At 43.3% G+C, this 13,315-nt stretch overlaps 1 protein-coding gene across 1 annotated transcript in view; it reads left to right on the top strand.

Moving 5' to 3' along the window:
• The window catches only part of LOC123520666 (abhydrolase domain-containing protein 2-like), a 43,726-nt gene extending 32,078 nt beyond the window's left edge, over positions 1 to 11,648 (top strand). Inside the window, exons 2-7 of the mRNA XM_045283177.1 lie at positions 119 to 294; positions 2,675 to 2,842; positions 7,379 to 7,565; positions 8,201 to 8,395; positions 9,387 to 9,541; positions 10,081 to 11,648. Coding sequence (XP_045139112.1) covers positions 119 to 294; positions 2,675 to 2,842; positions 7,379 to 7,565; positions 8,201 to 8,395; positions 9,387 to 9,541; positions 10,081 to 10,229 — 1,030 coding nt within the window. The 3' untranslated portion in view covers positions 10,230 to 11,648. The remainder of the gene's footprint in view (positions 1 to 118; positions 295 to 2,674; positions 2,843 to 7,378; positions 7,566 to 8,200; positions 8,396 to 9,386; positions 9,542 to 10,080) is intronic.
• Positions 11,649 to 13,315: the final 1,667 nt, after the last annotated feature.

The raw sequence follows: 13,315 nt of genomic DNA, 5'->3' as shown, positions 1-13,315 counted from the left end.
TCTCTCCACTTCCTCCTCCTCCTCCTCCTCCTCCTCCTCCTCCTCCTCCTCCTCCTTCTCATCATCATCATCATCATCATTATCATCATTGTAACACCTCCTTCTTCTCCTTCGTCAGATACGTGCCGGTACGCCTGTGGGGCAGCAGTGGGCACCTCCAGACCATCGTGCACGCCACAGTGGGCCGCACCTATTGCCCCCACGTGGTGCCCAGAAGGATAGCGGCGCGGCAGGAGGACGGCGCCACTGTCACCTGGGACTTGTACGAACCGACAGGAGCGCCGCAGACTGATGGTAAGTGTGTGATGGTGGTGGTGGTGGTGGTGGTGGTGGTGATGGTGGTGGTAGTGGTAGTGGTAGTGGTAGGATTAGAAGTGCTGTTGTTATTGTTGTTGTTGTGGTGGTGGTGTTAGTGGTATAGGTAGTGGTAGTATTAGAAGTGGTGTTGTTGTTGTTGAGGTGGTGGTGGTAGTAGTTGTAGTTGTAGTTGTAGTAGTAGTAGTAGTAGTAGTAGTAGTAGTAGTAGTAGTAGCAGCAGCAGCAGCAGCAGCAGCAGTAGTAGTAGTAGTAGTAGTAGTAGTAGTAGTAGTAGTAGTAGTAGTAAGTAGTAGTAGTAGTAGTAGTAGTAGTAGTAATGATTGTTTTATCTTTGATCGTTGGTTTATTATTGATAGCTAGAATTACAGAGAGAGAGAGAGAGAGAGAGAGAGAGAGAGAGAGAGAGAGAGTGAGTGAGTGAGTTTATGAAATCTTTGATCTGCCTGCGGATATGCTGATAACAGAAGACAGGATAATGTATCTCTCTCTCTCTCTCTCTCTCTCTCTCTCTCTCTCTCTCTCTCTCTCTCTCTCATCTTCCTTATCTTCTCCCTCACTTTTTGTACTTACCTTCCTTAATCCAATTCTTCCTTCCATCTTCCGTCCTTTATCATCCTACTCTCTCTGTTCCTGTCTCATCTCTCCTTCCTTATCTTCTCTCTCTCTCCTTTTCGCACCTTCCTTAATCCACTTCTTCCTTCCTTCCGTCCTCCGTTCCTTAACATTCTCGTGTCGTGTCCTGTTATTGCAGTTTATCGCTTTGTCTTCTTTCTGACTTGCATCTTTTCCTTTCCTCTCGTTTTGTTTCGTTAACGTTTCTTTATTTCTGTGTTCTGGTTTCTTCCTCCTCCTCCTCCTCCTCCTCCTCCGCTCACCGCTATTCCATCCTCCTGACTTTTTTTCTTCCTTTTTCTTCTTTTTACTTTTTTTTGTGTGTGATTTGTGGTTAGCTTAATTCTTGCTGATGTATATTTGTGTTCATTCTCTCTCTCTCTCTCTCTCTCTCTCTCTCTCTCTCTCTCTCTCTCTCTCTCTCTCTCTCTCTCTCTCTCTCTCTCTCTCGTCTCCGCACACAATAACTTTAAAGGATACGTTGACCTCATTCTCGCAAGCTGTCTGTGTACCCTCCTGTCTCACCTCCCCTCCCTCCCCTCCATTCCCCTCTTCTACCCACCCCTCTCCTTCCTTCCTCTCTCTCACATTCCTTCCTTGTCTCGGCGCTATATGACCCCCCTTTGCCCGTCTAGCGCTGTCTTTCATCTGTCCATCGATCAGTCAGTCAGTCAGTCAATTAGTCAGTTAGTTAATCAGTCAGTCAGTCAGTTTTTCCTTTCTTTCTTCCGTCCTTGTTATTTTTGTCTGCGTATTTATTTATTTATTATTTTTTATTCTTGGTTTGGTTTGTTTCGTTTGTGTTCACATTTACTGCGTTCGTGTTGTTGTTGTTGATTTTGTTGTTGTTTATTCACGTGTTATTTCTCTTGCTCTTCTTTGTTCGTTATCATCATTATCATTCTTGATCTTCGTCTTCTCTTCCTATTCCCTTTGCTTTTTTCGTATCCCTCCTCCTCCTCCTCCTCCTCCTCCTCCTCCTCCTCCTCCTCCTCCTCCTCCTCCTCCTCCTCCTCCTCCTCCTCCTCCATGTTTACACAGTCTGAGCCATTCTCAACCTGTCTTTTCAACCTACCCATCTCTTGGCCTCGCAGTTTCCCTGAATTTCTAAATCATCCTCACCATCCTGTTTACTGAGGTCCCTAACACCGCCTCCTTCTGCTGCTCAGGGCGCTTCTCTTCTCCGTTTTATTTTGTGTAGTCTCTCTCTCTCTCTCTCTCTCTCTCTCTCTCTCTCTCTCTCTCTCTCTCTCTCTCTCATGGGAAAACTCAAACCTGGTATAAGAAATGCATATAAAGAAAGTAAGACAAAAGAGTAACAGGAAAGTAGTAAATAATCTGAAAGCCTAAAGTGTTAATTAATCTTTATCGAGAGACACGTACACATACACACATACACAGCTTCACGTATCCATGACCCAGGTAATGAAGAGTTTTCCCATGAGTACCTCTCTGCTACAGTATAACAACACGACCCTCACCACTTGTAACCTACCAACACACACACACACACACACACACACACACACACACACACACACACACACACACACACACACACACACACACACACACCTACATTCCTGCTCCCACTAGCCCCCCCATACCCCAGCACAACACCATTACCACCTACCTTCTTCCCTAGTAACACCACCAAGGCTACGTGGCACACCCCTTAACCCCCCAAATTTTACTACCGCTCCCTCTCCCAGTAACGCCAGAACCGCCCCTTGCCCCTCCACAGAAGACTACACTATCGCCGTGTGCCCGGGGATCGCCAACAGCAGCGAGAGCACCTACGTCAGATCCCTTGTGTCCCTGGCGTGCTCCCGTGGCTACAGGTGCATAGTGCTCAACCACCTGGGAGTCCTGCCCCACGTCAAGGTCACCAGTCCCAGGGTGTTCAGATACGGTGAGTGGTGATTGGTGACTGTTTTTTGTGTGTGGGGGTTATTATGTAAGAGGGACGCTGGCTAACGGGGAGCAGCAACGATAAGAGTGGAAAATAAAGGAGTAAGGCAGAGAAAAGGTTCACTAAAGATACTAACCAGTCCGTAAAGAGTGTGTAGTCAAAAAGGAATAGCCAAAATTTGTGAGAAGCCCTGTAAATTTAACCTCCCTCATGAAAGAGTTCGTGTCATAGTTAAGGAGAACACTCAGAAACCGACTTGAGTGCAGCCAGGGACGCAACGAGGGATGCCTGGACTGTGACGAGAGTAATAAGGGTATGTAGTGGAGGTCGGGTGAAAGGAAGAGGTGTGTGTGTGGAGGAGTAAAGACGGATAGGGAAGGATGTGAGAAGTGAAAAATTGGGGAGTGGCTATGTATGAGGGAAATGAAGGAATAGGTGTTTTGGTGCTGGCGTGAAGGTGTTGGAAAGCGAGAAGAGGTTAGTAGGTAAGGGCATGACAGTGAAGAAAGGGGTGCTGAGGTATTTGACATTGAAAAGCGAGATGATAGTGACATAAAAGAAACGAAATAAAGATAGGAAAGACACGACAAGTAAAGGAGTGTGAAAGGGAAGAAGAGTTTAACAGGAAAGGACGTAGCAGTGAAGAAAGAGCTACTTAAGTATTTGACGTTGAAAAGCAAGTTGATAATGACATGAAAGGAAAAAAAAATAGAAATGGGAAGGACATGACGAGTAAAAGAAACTGAATAAATATAGGAAGGACACGGCGAACAAAGAAGTGTGAAAGTGTGAGATGAGGAATGAATAGGAATGAGTGAGTACATACTGAGCGAGGTGAGTGTCCTCTGAGTGGCGGGGACGTGAAGGGCGGGTGAAAGGGGAGGTTTGTGGGCGAGAGTGAGTGGGGGAAGGAAGGTGCCGATTTACTGTTAGGCCTCGGGAGGAAGGACGAGGACGAGTAGGCCAAATGTTCGACCATGAGGACCCTGCAAATGTAAAGGCATCGCAACTTCAGCAATGTTATATCTATTACAACATTCTGCAACACACACACACACACACACACACACACACACACACACACACACACACACACACACACACACACACACACTCTCTCTCTCTCTCTCTCTCTCTCTCTCTCTCTCTCTCTCTCTCTCTCTCTCTCACACACACACACACACACACACACACACACACACACACACTCTCTCTCTCTCTCTCTCTCTCTCTCTCTCTCTCTCTCTCTCTCTCTCTCTCTCACACACACACACACACACACACACACACACACACACACACACACACACACACACACACACACACACACACACACATTTACTTCCAAAGGCTACAGAAATAAAGTGTTCTCAAGACTGTTTCTCTTCTAAAGGATGTAGAAATTTTAATTGTATATCGCTAAGACCATGGAAAATGCCATTCGAAACTCGTGTAACTACAAAACTACAAACTACAGAGACTACTGAAAATTATGGAGGCTTGGAGAGAGAGAGAAGGGGAGGGGGCAAGCACTGAGGAGTACAGGTGCATAGAAAGACAGGGAAGGAAAAAAAAAACAATTACAGTACAATGGATACAGAAGCAATAATAGAGCATGTATCAAATTACCAACATGTATATATTATTTTTTTAACGTATCCAACAGTTTAATAATTCTTCTCTTCTTTCGATCCTCTTTATATTTGTGTTAGCCCAACCAGTAATGCGCAGTTAATCTTATGTTCTACAGACTACAGAATCATTTGAGAGACCGTAGTGTAAGTGAAAAGATTAAAAGGTGTACGTGAGTGTGGAAAGATTTGAGCACTAGTGAAAGGGGTTAATGAGTGTGTTTGGTTAGGGCAGGCATGTACTGAAGAGAGAAGAGAGAGAGAGTGTGTGAAAGAAAGGTGTAAACAGTGGTGTGGGGGGAGGGAGGGAAAGTAGGACCTGGAGGAGCAGGAGGAGGAAAAGTGGGAGAAAAAAGGAGCAGAATAGAAATAGAACATGATAAGGAAATAAACAAATAACTAGGAAGAGAGAAGGGAAGAAGATGAAAGAAGGAACAGGAGTGAGGGAGAGAAAGGAGCAGGAAGAGAATGAAAAAATAGAAAAGAAGAGGTGGAGGAATAGATATTAGCTAAAGGAAGGACGGGAGACGGTATGAGAGAGAGAGAGAGAGAGAGAGAGAGAGAGAGAGAGAGAGAGAGAGAGAGATGGTGGGCAATGGGGTAGTAACCATTGCGAGGGTAGGGAGAACACGCGGGCGAGAGAACATGGAGAGCACGCGGGAACAGAATAGCAAGGCAAGTGGACTGAAGTGTGACTGGCAGCTGCTTATGCAAGAAGTGAACCGCCTCTTGTGTGTGTGTGTGTGTGTGTGTGTGTGTGTAGCGGTGTGGAGAGGAAATGGGAGTAAGAGAAAGTGGTGTTTGAGAGAGAGAGAGAGAGAGAGAGAGAGAGAGAGAGAGAGAGAGTATTCTTTCACATCTTTATCGTCTAATAATAATTTTTGTAAAGCAGAGAGAGAGAGAGAAAAGGACAGCTGTGGATTGGCTGCCAGGCGTCACTATTACGTCATAGGAGAGAGAGAGAGAGAGAGAGAGAGAGAGAGAGTTATAGTATAAATATCGATATAGATAGGGAAAGTGGGAGAGAAAGATGGAAGCAGTGAACAAAGAGAGACTATGTGAAGTAAATCGAGAAGAATGTCGGAGGAGCACGTGGTGTTATGCGAGAATACAATGAAGGGAAGAGGGGCTAGTGGCTGTGGGGGGAGGGAGCGTGTTGGTAGGAACGGTAGGGCAGGGGAGGACTGGTGGGGGACGGGGAGGGATAGGATGGCGTAAGAGGGATGGAAGAATGGGGAGGGTGGGGGAGATGAGTGATAAGAGAGGGGAGAGGAAGAGTAGGTGGCTATGAGAGAGAGAGAGAGAGAGAGAGAGAGAGAGAGAGAGAGAGAATGCTACTTCACACACACACACACACACACACACACATAGTCAAGAGGTAGTGGGTGTGACTCGCAAATCATGCTACCCAGTGACCTAAAAAGGGGGTCATGGTTTCAGGGAGTGACGAGGTAATGTATATATATCCACAGTGACAGGTTCAACAACGGGCGAGAGTGCCTCAACTTTCTCTAGCCTTCCTTATTGTTAAGTTTATGAAGTGTATTGATTGCGAAGGTAAACACTAAATGAACAGATGTAGACGAGAAGGAGAGAGAGAGAGAAAAAAAAGAAAAGAAAAGTTATATTGGTAAAGTTACATGGGTTTGCTTTTTACTTCCTATTTAACCCCTTTAGTAGTACCGTGACGTGTTACTATTTGGTGATTTTAGCTTCAGAAACTCATGTGTGGGATTAAAATAGTGAAGACTGTGCCCATTAATCTTCTGACCTCCATACACCCTTCCTAATGTCAATAAAATGGTCTAATCGTACACAAATCTCAAGATAAAAATGTGCCCCAGTATTGAAGCAGTAAATGTGATATGCAGGGGAGGGAAACTAATATATGTTTTGGTGTCTTAGAATTGCATGGGAAATACTACAGTACTACAGAATTTGCAATGAATGGGTGACATAACTATTAACTATTTTTCAAGCTTACTGAGAGAGAGAGAGAGAGAGAGAGAGAGAGAGAGAGAGAGAGAGAGAGAGAGAGAGATTCCACACAGCATTTGAGGAAGATACAGCTCAAGAAAATGAATGAAAATAGTTTTAAGAATCCAAGTCATCACATTTTCTGGAACAAATATGATGAGAACAGTGCAGCCCTTTGTTTTGTTGTTTTTTATATTTTTCTTATCACAACTTAAGTGTTTAGATTCAATACATATACACTCACTCCTCCACCACCTGCAGCAGCAAGCCATCCTGACCACTGAACACCAGAATCTGCATACCTAAAGGCTGGATTTTCTTACCTGTGCTTCTTGTTTTTATGCCTCAAATATATGCAAGCACTACCACTTTTTTTTTTTTTCTTTATTTTCCCAAGCTATCCTACATGTCTTTCCCATCATACCTGTCTAACATTGGCCAAAAATATTTGGTTTATCATCACTTTTATATACCTGCCAATTTCTCCTCCCACACTCACTACATATGCATCTTGTTTAAGCACACCTGTTCAGCTTTCTGCCACTATCACACCTGCTCCTGCATTCCTACAAAGTCAGCAGCACATTTTGCAAAGCTGCTGTACTATACTTACCTTCCACTGCCCATCCCCACCTCAGCATGTCCACCTACTTTCTCTCTCAGCTTATATGAGTTTAGTCAGGAGCAAAGACCTTGTTCATGGTCACTAGTGTGGGAGAGTTAGCCGGTCTGTTTGCCTCACATTACTGACTACAGATTGCAAGGTCACAGGTTCTTGTCTTACATTCCCTGCCTGTAACATGAAAGGAGAGAAGGATACATTGCTACTATTAATCAGAAATATTAACTCAGGGCATCATTGTACTACTGAACTTTCCCCTACATCACTAAATTTACATCTTCCCTCACTCCTGTACATCTCCCTCAGGTCAGTCTGATGAGCTTCACCTGATGCTAACTAAATATGTGGAAGCTCGGCCTGACACAAAGCTGATACTGGTTGGCTTCAGCATGGGAGGAAACATTGTGTGCAAGTACCTCGGAGAGCCCAACCGCACTCGCCCTGGCAATATCATGGGTGCCATCTCCATCTGCCAAGGCTACGATGCCGTCAAGTAAGTATTGGCCAGAGCTCGTGTGGTGAGTGTGACGGGACAGGCTGGTGTAACACTTATGCTTGTTGATTTTTTGTTGTTATTGTTATTGTTAGGACATTTGTGTTTTGGTTTCTAGAATTGTGATAAGTTTCATTGTGTGTGTTTCACTGTTTGATCTGCTGCAGTCTCTGATGAGACAGCCAGACGTTACCCTACGGAACGAGCTCAGAGCTCATTATTTCCGATCTTCGGATAGGCCTGAGACCAGGCACACACCACACACCGGGACAACAAGGTCACAACTTCTCGATTTACATCCCGTACCTACTCACTGCTAGGTGAACAGGGTCTACACGTGAAAGGAGACACACCCAAATATCTCCACCCGGCTGGGGGAATCGAATCCTGGTCCTCTGGCGTGTGAAGCCAGCGCTCTAACCACTGAGCTACCGGGCACGTGTGTGTGTGTGTGTGTGTGTGTTTAATTTCATGTTTCATATCAGCAGAGACATGAGCACCACTGACAGGTTACACATAAAATCATTGATGAAAACAAATTTTCAGTATTGCTTAGTACTGTTATTACAGCACCTGTGTGGTAAGTCAAGGACCAAATAGGATAACACATTACTCATGCTGCCATGGTATTCCAGAAGCCTTCAGTTCCTGCTGGAGTGGAACAATCTGGCACGGCTCTACCTGTTCTCTATGACTGAAAACATGCGCTCCGTCATCATCCGGCACAAGGAGGCACTGCTCACCGAGGAGGTCAAACGGCGCTACAATGTTGATGAGCGGCGGGTGTTGTCTGCTGCCACTCTGCCTGAGCTGGATGAGGTGTACACCAGGTGGGTCTTGGCACTATCCTGTCAGGTAGACTGGGTGAAGGTTGGCTGGGTTGGGCTTTCATACCCTGGAGATATAGTGGGATACTTTTGCAAAAGAGAGAATGATCAAAACTAAGATGGTAATATCCAGCTCTAATGTTTGTGTACATTTATGTATTAGTAATGAAAAAATTGTTACATAATATATAATTTAAATTTCCCTCTTCAAAACTTGAAGGTGATGCTGTACTAAACTTTGAAACATTTTTATGAAATGGCATAAGAATGAAACAGGAGGGAAAGAAGAGTAACAGGTGTAATAGTTATTTGTTAATATATCTTTAAGAGAATGCATTTTGATGAACAATGAGCTTGTATATATCTGACTCTTTTTAAAATGATAAGCATTAAACTTATAGCCATAGACTTGTATTTTCAACTCTGATAACTTGTCCAAAACATTTAATATATATTCTTCATGGTAACATTCAGTAATAATGTTTTTAGATACAATAAATTGACAATATTCATCTTATCTTGCCTGAGAATTATACTTCTAGCCTCACTCATACAAGTATATCATTAGCTTACTTCCTTCTACACCATCAGCCTCACTCCATCACACACACACACACACACACCACCAGCCTCTCCCAATCATAGAAACCCACACCACCAGCCTCACTCCATCACACACACACACACACACACACACACACACACACACACACACACACACACACACACACACACACACACACACACACACACACACACACACAACATCAGCCTCTCCCAATCATAGAAACCCACACCACGAGCCTCGCTCCATCACACACACACACACACACACACACACCACTCCATCACACAGACACACACCAGCCTCTCCCAATCATAGAAACCCACACCACCAGCCTCACCCCATCAGAGCTACTCCATGCAAGTTTCATTTCACCTTTGACATTATAAGAAGGAAATAACTGGTATAAATTAGAAATTTTTTTGGCAGACGCATCTTTGGCTTCCGGAATGTAGAGGAACTGTACCGCAATGACAGCTCAGCCACCTACCTGGGCAATGTCAAGGTGCCCATTGTGTTCATCAATGCAAGAGATGATCCACTGGTGCACCCTGACATGCTCAACATCCCTCAGGCATTTGTCCGTAAGTAATGGGAGTTTGCAATGTCTATGACTTCCCTATTGCTAAAGGAGGTGGATTAGCAGTAGTGTTGCAGAAGCAGGAGCAGTAGTTTTTTTTTCATAAGACAACAGTTCTTAATCGGTTTTAATGTAATTATATCTGAATTTCTTTTTTAGGAAAGTACAGACTGAAGTACTATGAAAAATTCTGGGCTCTCCATGTGGAGTGAATTTTTATTTTTCTTTGTAATGGATTTAAGTAAAACAGGAAAAAGTTTATCAAGGAGATTGATATTGTTTGGCCATTACTCAGGAAAATCAAGGTAAACCTTAGGAAAGTTGAACCATGCTCTCTATAAGGACCATTATTTATATCACCACAGTTCTGTTATGAGGAAGTGATAGCCACAGAAATTCTTGAAGCTGACAAGTTAGAAATATTTTTTTCAAAATGTTATTTATCATGCACAGAGGTTGACACAGCTGAGAAATTCAACTTTAAGAAATCTTAAAGTTAATGCATAACAGTATCAGCATAACAAATGAATTCTTTTTCCATAGAGACAAACAAAAACTCCTTATACATCGAGACTGAGCATGGTGGCCACCTTGGCTACTATGATGGAGGCTTCATTGTGCCACGTGCCGTCACCTGGCTCGACCGTACCGTGGTCTCCCTCGTCACAGCGCTCGCCAACAACAACCAATAGAAGCATGTCTCTTGTGTGGGAAGTGGATGGGTGTTCCAGGCTAGCTCCACTGAACCTTTCATATCCCTTCATGTCTGTTCTCCCCATTACTGAAATTGTCACACCAAATTTCTCACAGTTGCTACAGTTTTCAGAATGAGCTTAGTCTATCACCCTTCCAGCCATTCCTGAGCTTAGCCAACCCTTCTTCCATTTCTGTCCCTCTATCGGCACTGGAGACAGCAAGACAACACGCAAGCACACATCCCAGTTATGTACGATCCGTGTGGTTATGCTGTGATGGTAAGTTAAGTTCTGTGTTGAAGTGGTGCTTGGGAGGACGATAGTATAGTATTTTAGAGTGTGGTGGATTCCTTATTGTGCCACACTTGTCTGTGCACTGGCTGAGTGATCCCAATAGATAATGTTATTCATGGTGACCATTAGAAACATGAAAAACGGATGCAAGATGGTTATCACTCGGATACTTGCTGCACTACTACTTCTGTCCTATACTTCACTGGCAGGACAAGCAGCAGTAGGTGAAAGTTGCATTAGAATTGTGAAGTTGTGCTATGACAAATATGCATTCCTTTTTGCTAAGTTTACCAGACAGTGTGTCAAGTCAAGTGCAGGACTTTTGTGGCAATAATAATTGCACACCCATGTTCCATATTTCTCTTATAAACAAAAAACAAAGAATAGGTTATTTTTGTATATGATGTAGGGTTATTGTATGTATATCTATAGTTTAGTGTTTGATTCTTCTAATGAACCTGTGGTCACCTGGTTATCTGGGCACTGTAGGCTAAGGAATTACCAAGCCAGGCTGCCTGAAGCCATCAGGTTCATCATGAAGTGAGCCAAACTGTGCCATCAGAAAAGAAAAAAATAAGCAGTAGTAATAGAAAACCTTTTAACATGTTATTCAGATCTGTGAGGGAAGAAAGCAATATAACCAGAAATTTATCTCACAGTCATCCCTTATGTTCATTGGTTATAGAGTGTAAGTGGTCACTCACAATATAAAAAAAAAATTACTCTTCAGAAAGTGTGACAAGGAAAACCAGATAATCAAATGATCACATGTTGAGGAAGCACTCCTCGCCACTACCACAACATTGTATGCATGCTCAAACAATGACAATAGTGAGGCAGTCATGAGGCTGCCTTGGAGGAAGCACAAACCAGCATTGATAAAATAATGTGAGTCTTGGTGTCCCTCAAGGAGAGGCTAGAAAAGACATCTTATGAAAGATGAAAACTGAAAAAAAAGTCTTGCTAAAAAATAAATAAATAATGCACCTATATGGTAGCACAAAATAATTGTCTGTGCTATTTGTAGCTGCTGACACACACACACACACACACACACACACACACACACACACACACACACACACACACACACACACACACACACACACACACACACACACACACACACACACACACACACACACACACACACACACACACACACACACACACACACACACACACACACACAGCTTCTTTGGTCTGGTTTTGTGCTCAGAACCAATACTTTATTTTGTAGTCTCTTCCATTGGGCATTTTGTGTACTTGGATATGTTTATTTTATCTCAGGTTTTTTGTTAAATATTTATAGCCAGCATCTGCCAGTGGGTCCATCATTGTAGCATGGAAATGATGCTCTATATATTCACTGTTTTTTTTTTCAGGTTAGGGAGATTTGCAGACTGACAAATGATGTGTGTTTGGCCACTTATTTGAGTCTGTTAATATCACTGGGCTGGATGCTGTGTAGTTTGCCAAAGAGAGTTTCCACAGTAACTGCAGATGTTTACTTTTGTGTTGACAGAAATTGAATTATGAGTCTGAAAGTTTTGTAACACTTGTGTAGTGATGAGGGAAGCTTGTGATCCAGGAACAAAAACTGTATGTATGTGTGTGTGTATTTACCTAGTTGTGTTTTGCAGGAAAAGAGCTATGCTTGTGTGTGTGTGTGTGTGTGTGTGTGTGTGTGTGAGAGTTTCACTGTTTGATCTGCTGCAGTCTCTGACGAGACAGCCAGACGTTACCCTACGGAACGAGTTCAGAGCTCATTATTTCTGATCTTCGGATAGGCCTGAGACCAGGCACACACCACACCAGGACAACAAGGTCACAACTCCTCGATTTACATCCCGTACCTAATCACTGCTAGGTGAACAGGGGCTACACGTGAAAGGAGACAGACCCAAATATCGCCACCCAGCCGGGGAATCGAACCCCGGTCCTCTGGCTTGTGAAGCCAGTGCTCTAACCACTGAGCTACCGGGTGTGTGTGAGTAGTGTGTGTGTGTACATGTTCCAATATGAAGGCAATATAGAATTAAGTGTTTCAAGGGACTTAGCACAAATTGGAATATTGAATAAGGAAAACTTCCTAGGAGAAAGTGATTACTTCAGTCCATATTCATAACATTGATAATGTAGGTTAGGTGATAAATGGTGTGATGGAGGCTAGTGGCTCATTACTACAGCATTTCTATCGAAGGACATGTGCAAAATTAGTATGTCAACTAAAAGATTTGTGTGTGTGTGTGTGTGTGTGTGTGTGTGTGTGTGTGTGTGTGTGTGTGTGTGTGTGAAAATTTGCAAGGAAATTCATCTGGATGGGGATGTGCATTAAGGACATTTAACAGGAAGCCAGCTCAACATTTATGATGTAGGATCAATTGATCCTGTACCAGTCCTAGAAGGTAATCGTCGCATTATCTATCCTTACCATTTGGCAGGCTAATTTAGTTATAAAGATTCAAAATTTTGCTCAAAATTGATGATAAGGTTTTTTTTTACATAAGGGTTGAGGTACAATCACATTATTGGATTCATGTAACAGTGCCATCAGAGTGATAAGCTAAACAGTATTTACTCAGAGCAGAACAAACTTGAGGCATGCACAAACATGGAAGTAGTGGACGTGAAAGTCTCTTGTGTTGATCTTTTATCTGAGCTGTGATGGAGAATATTTCATAGTAGATAATCATACTAATCTTCAGAACCAGATGTTTGAATTATGGATGTAACTTGTGTTGTCGCCTTCATATCCACCAGCACTCCCTTCATACCTTCCAGTGTCT

This window comes from Portunus trituberculatus, chromosome 47 (assembly GCF_017591435.1).
Source record: "Portunus trituberculatus isolate SZX2019 chromosome 47, ASM1759143v1, whole genome shotgun sequence".
Classification (NCBI taxonomy): domain Eukaryota; kingdom Metazoa; phylum Arthropoda; class Malacostraca; order Decapoda; family Portunidae; genus Portunus; species Portunus trituberculatus.
This window is presented reverse-complemented; position numbering and strand designations above follow the sequence as displayed.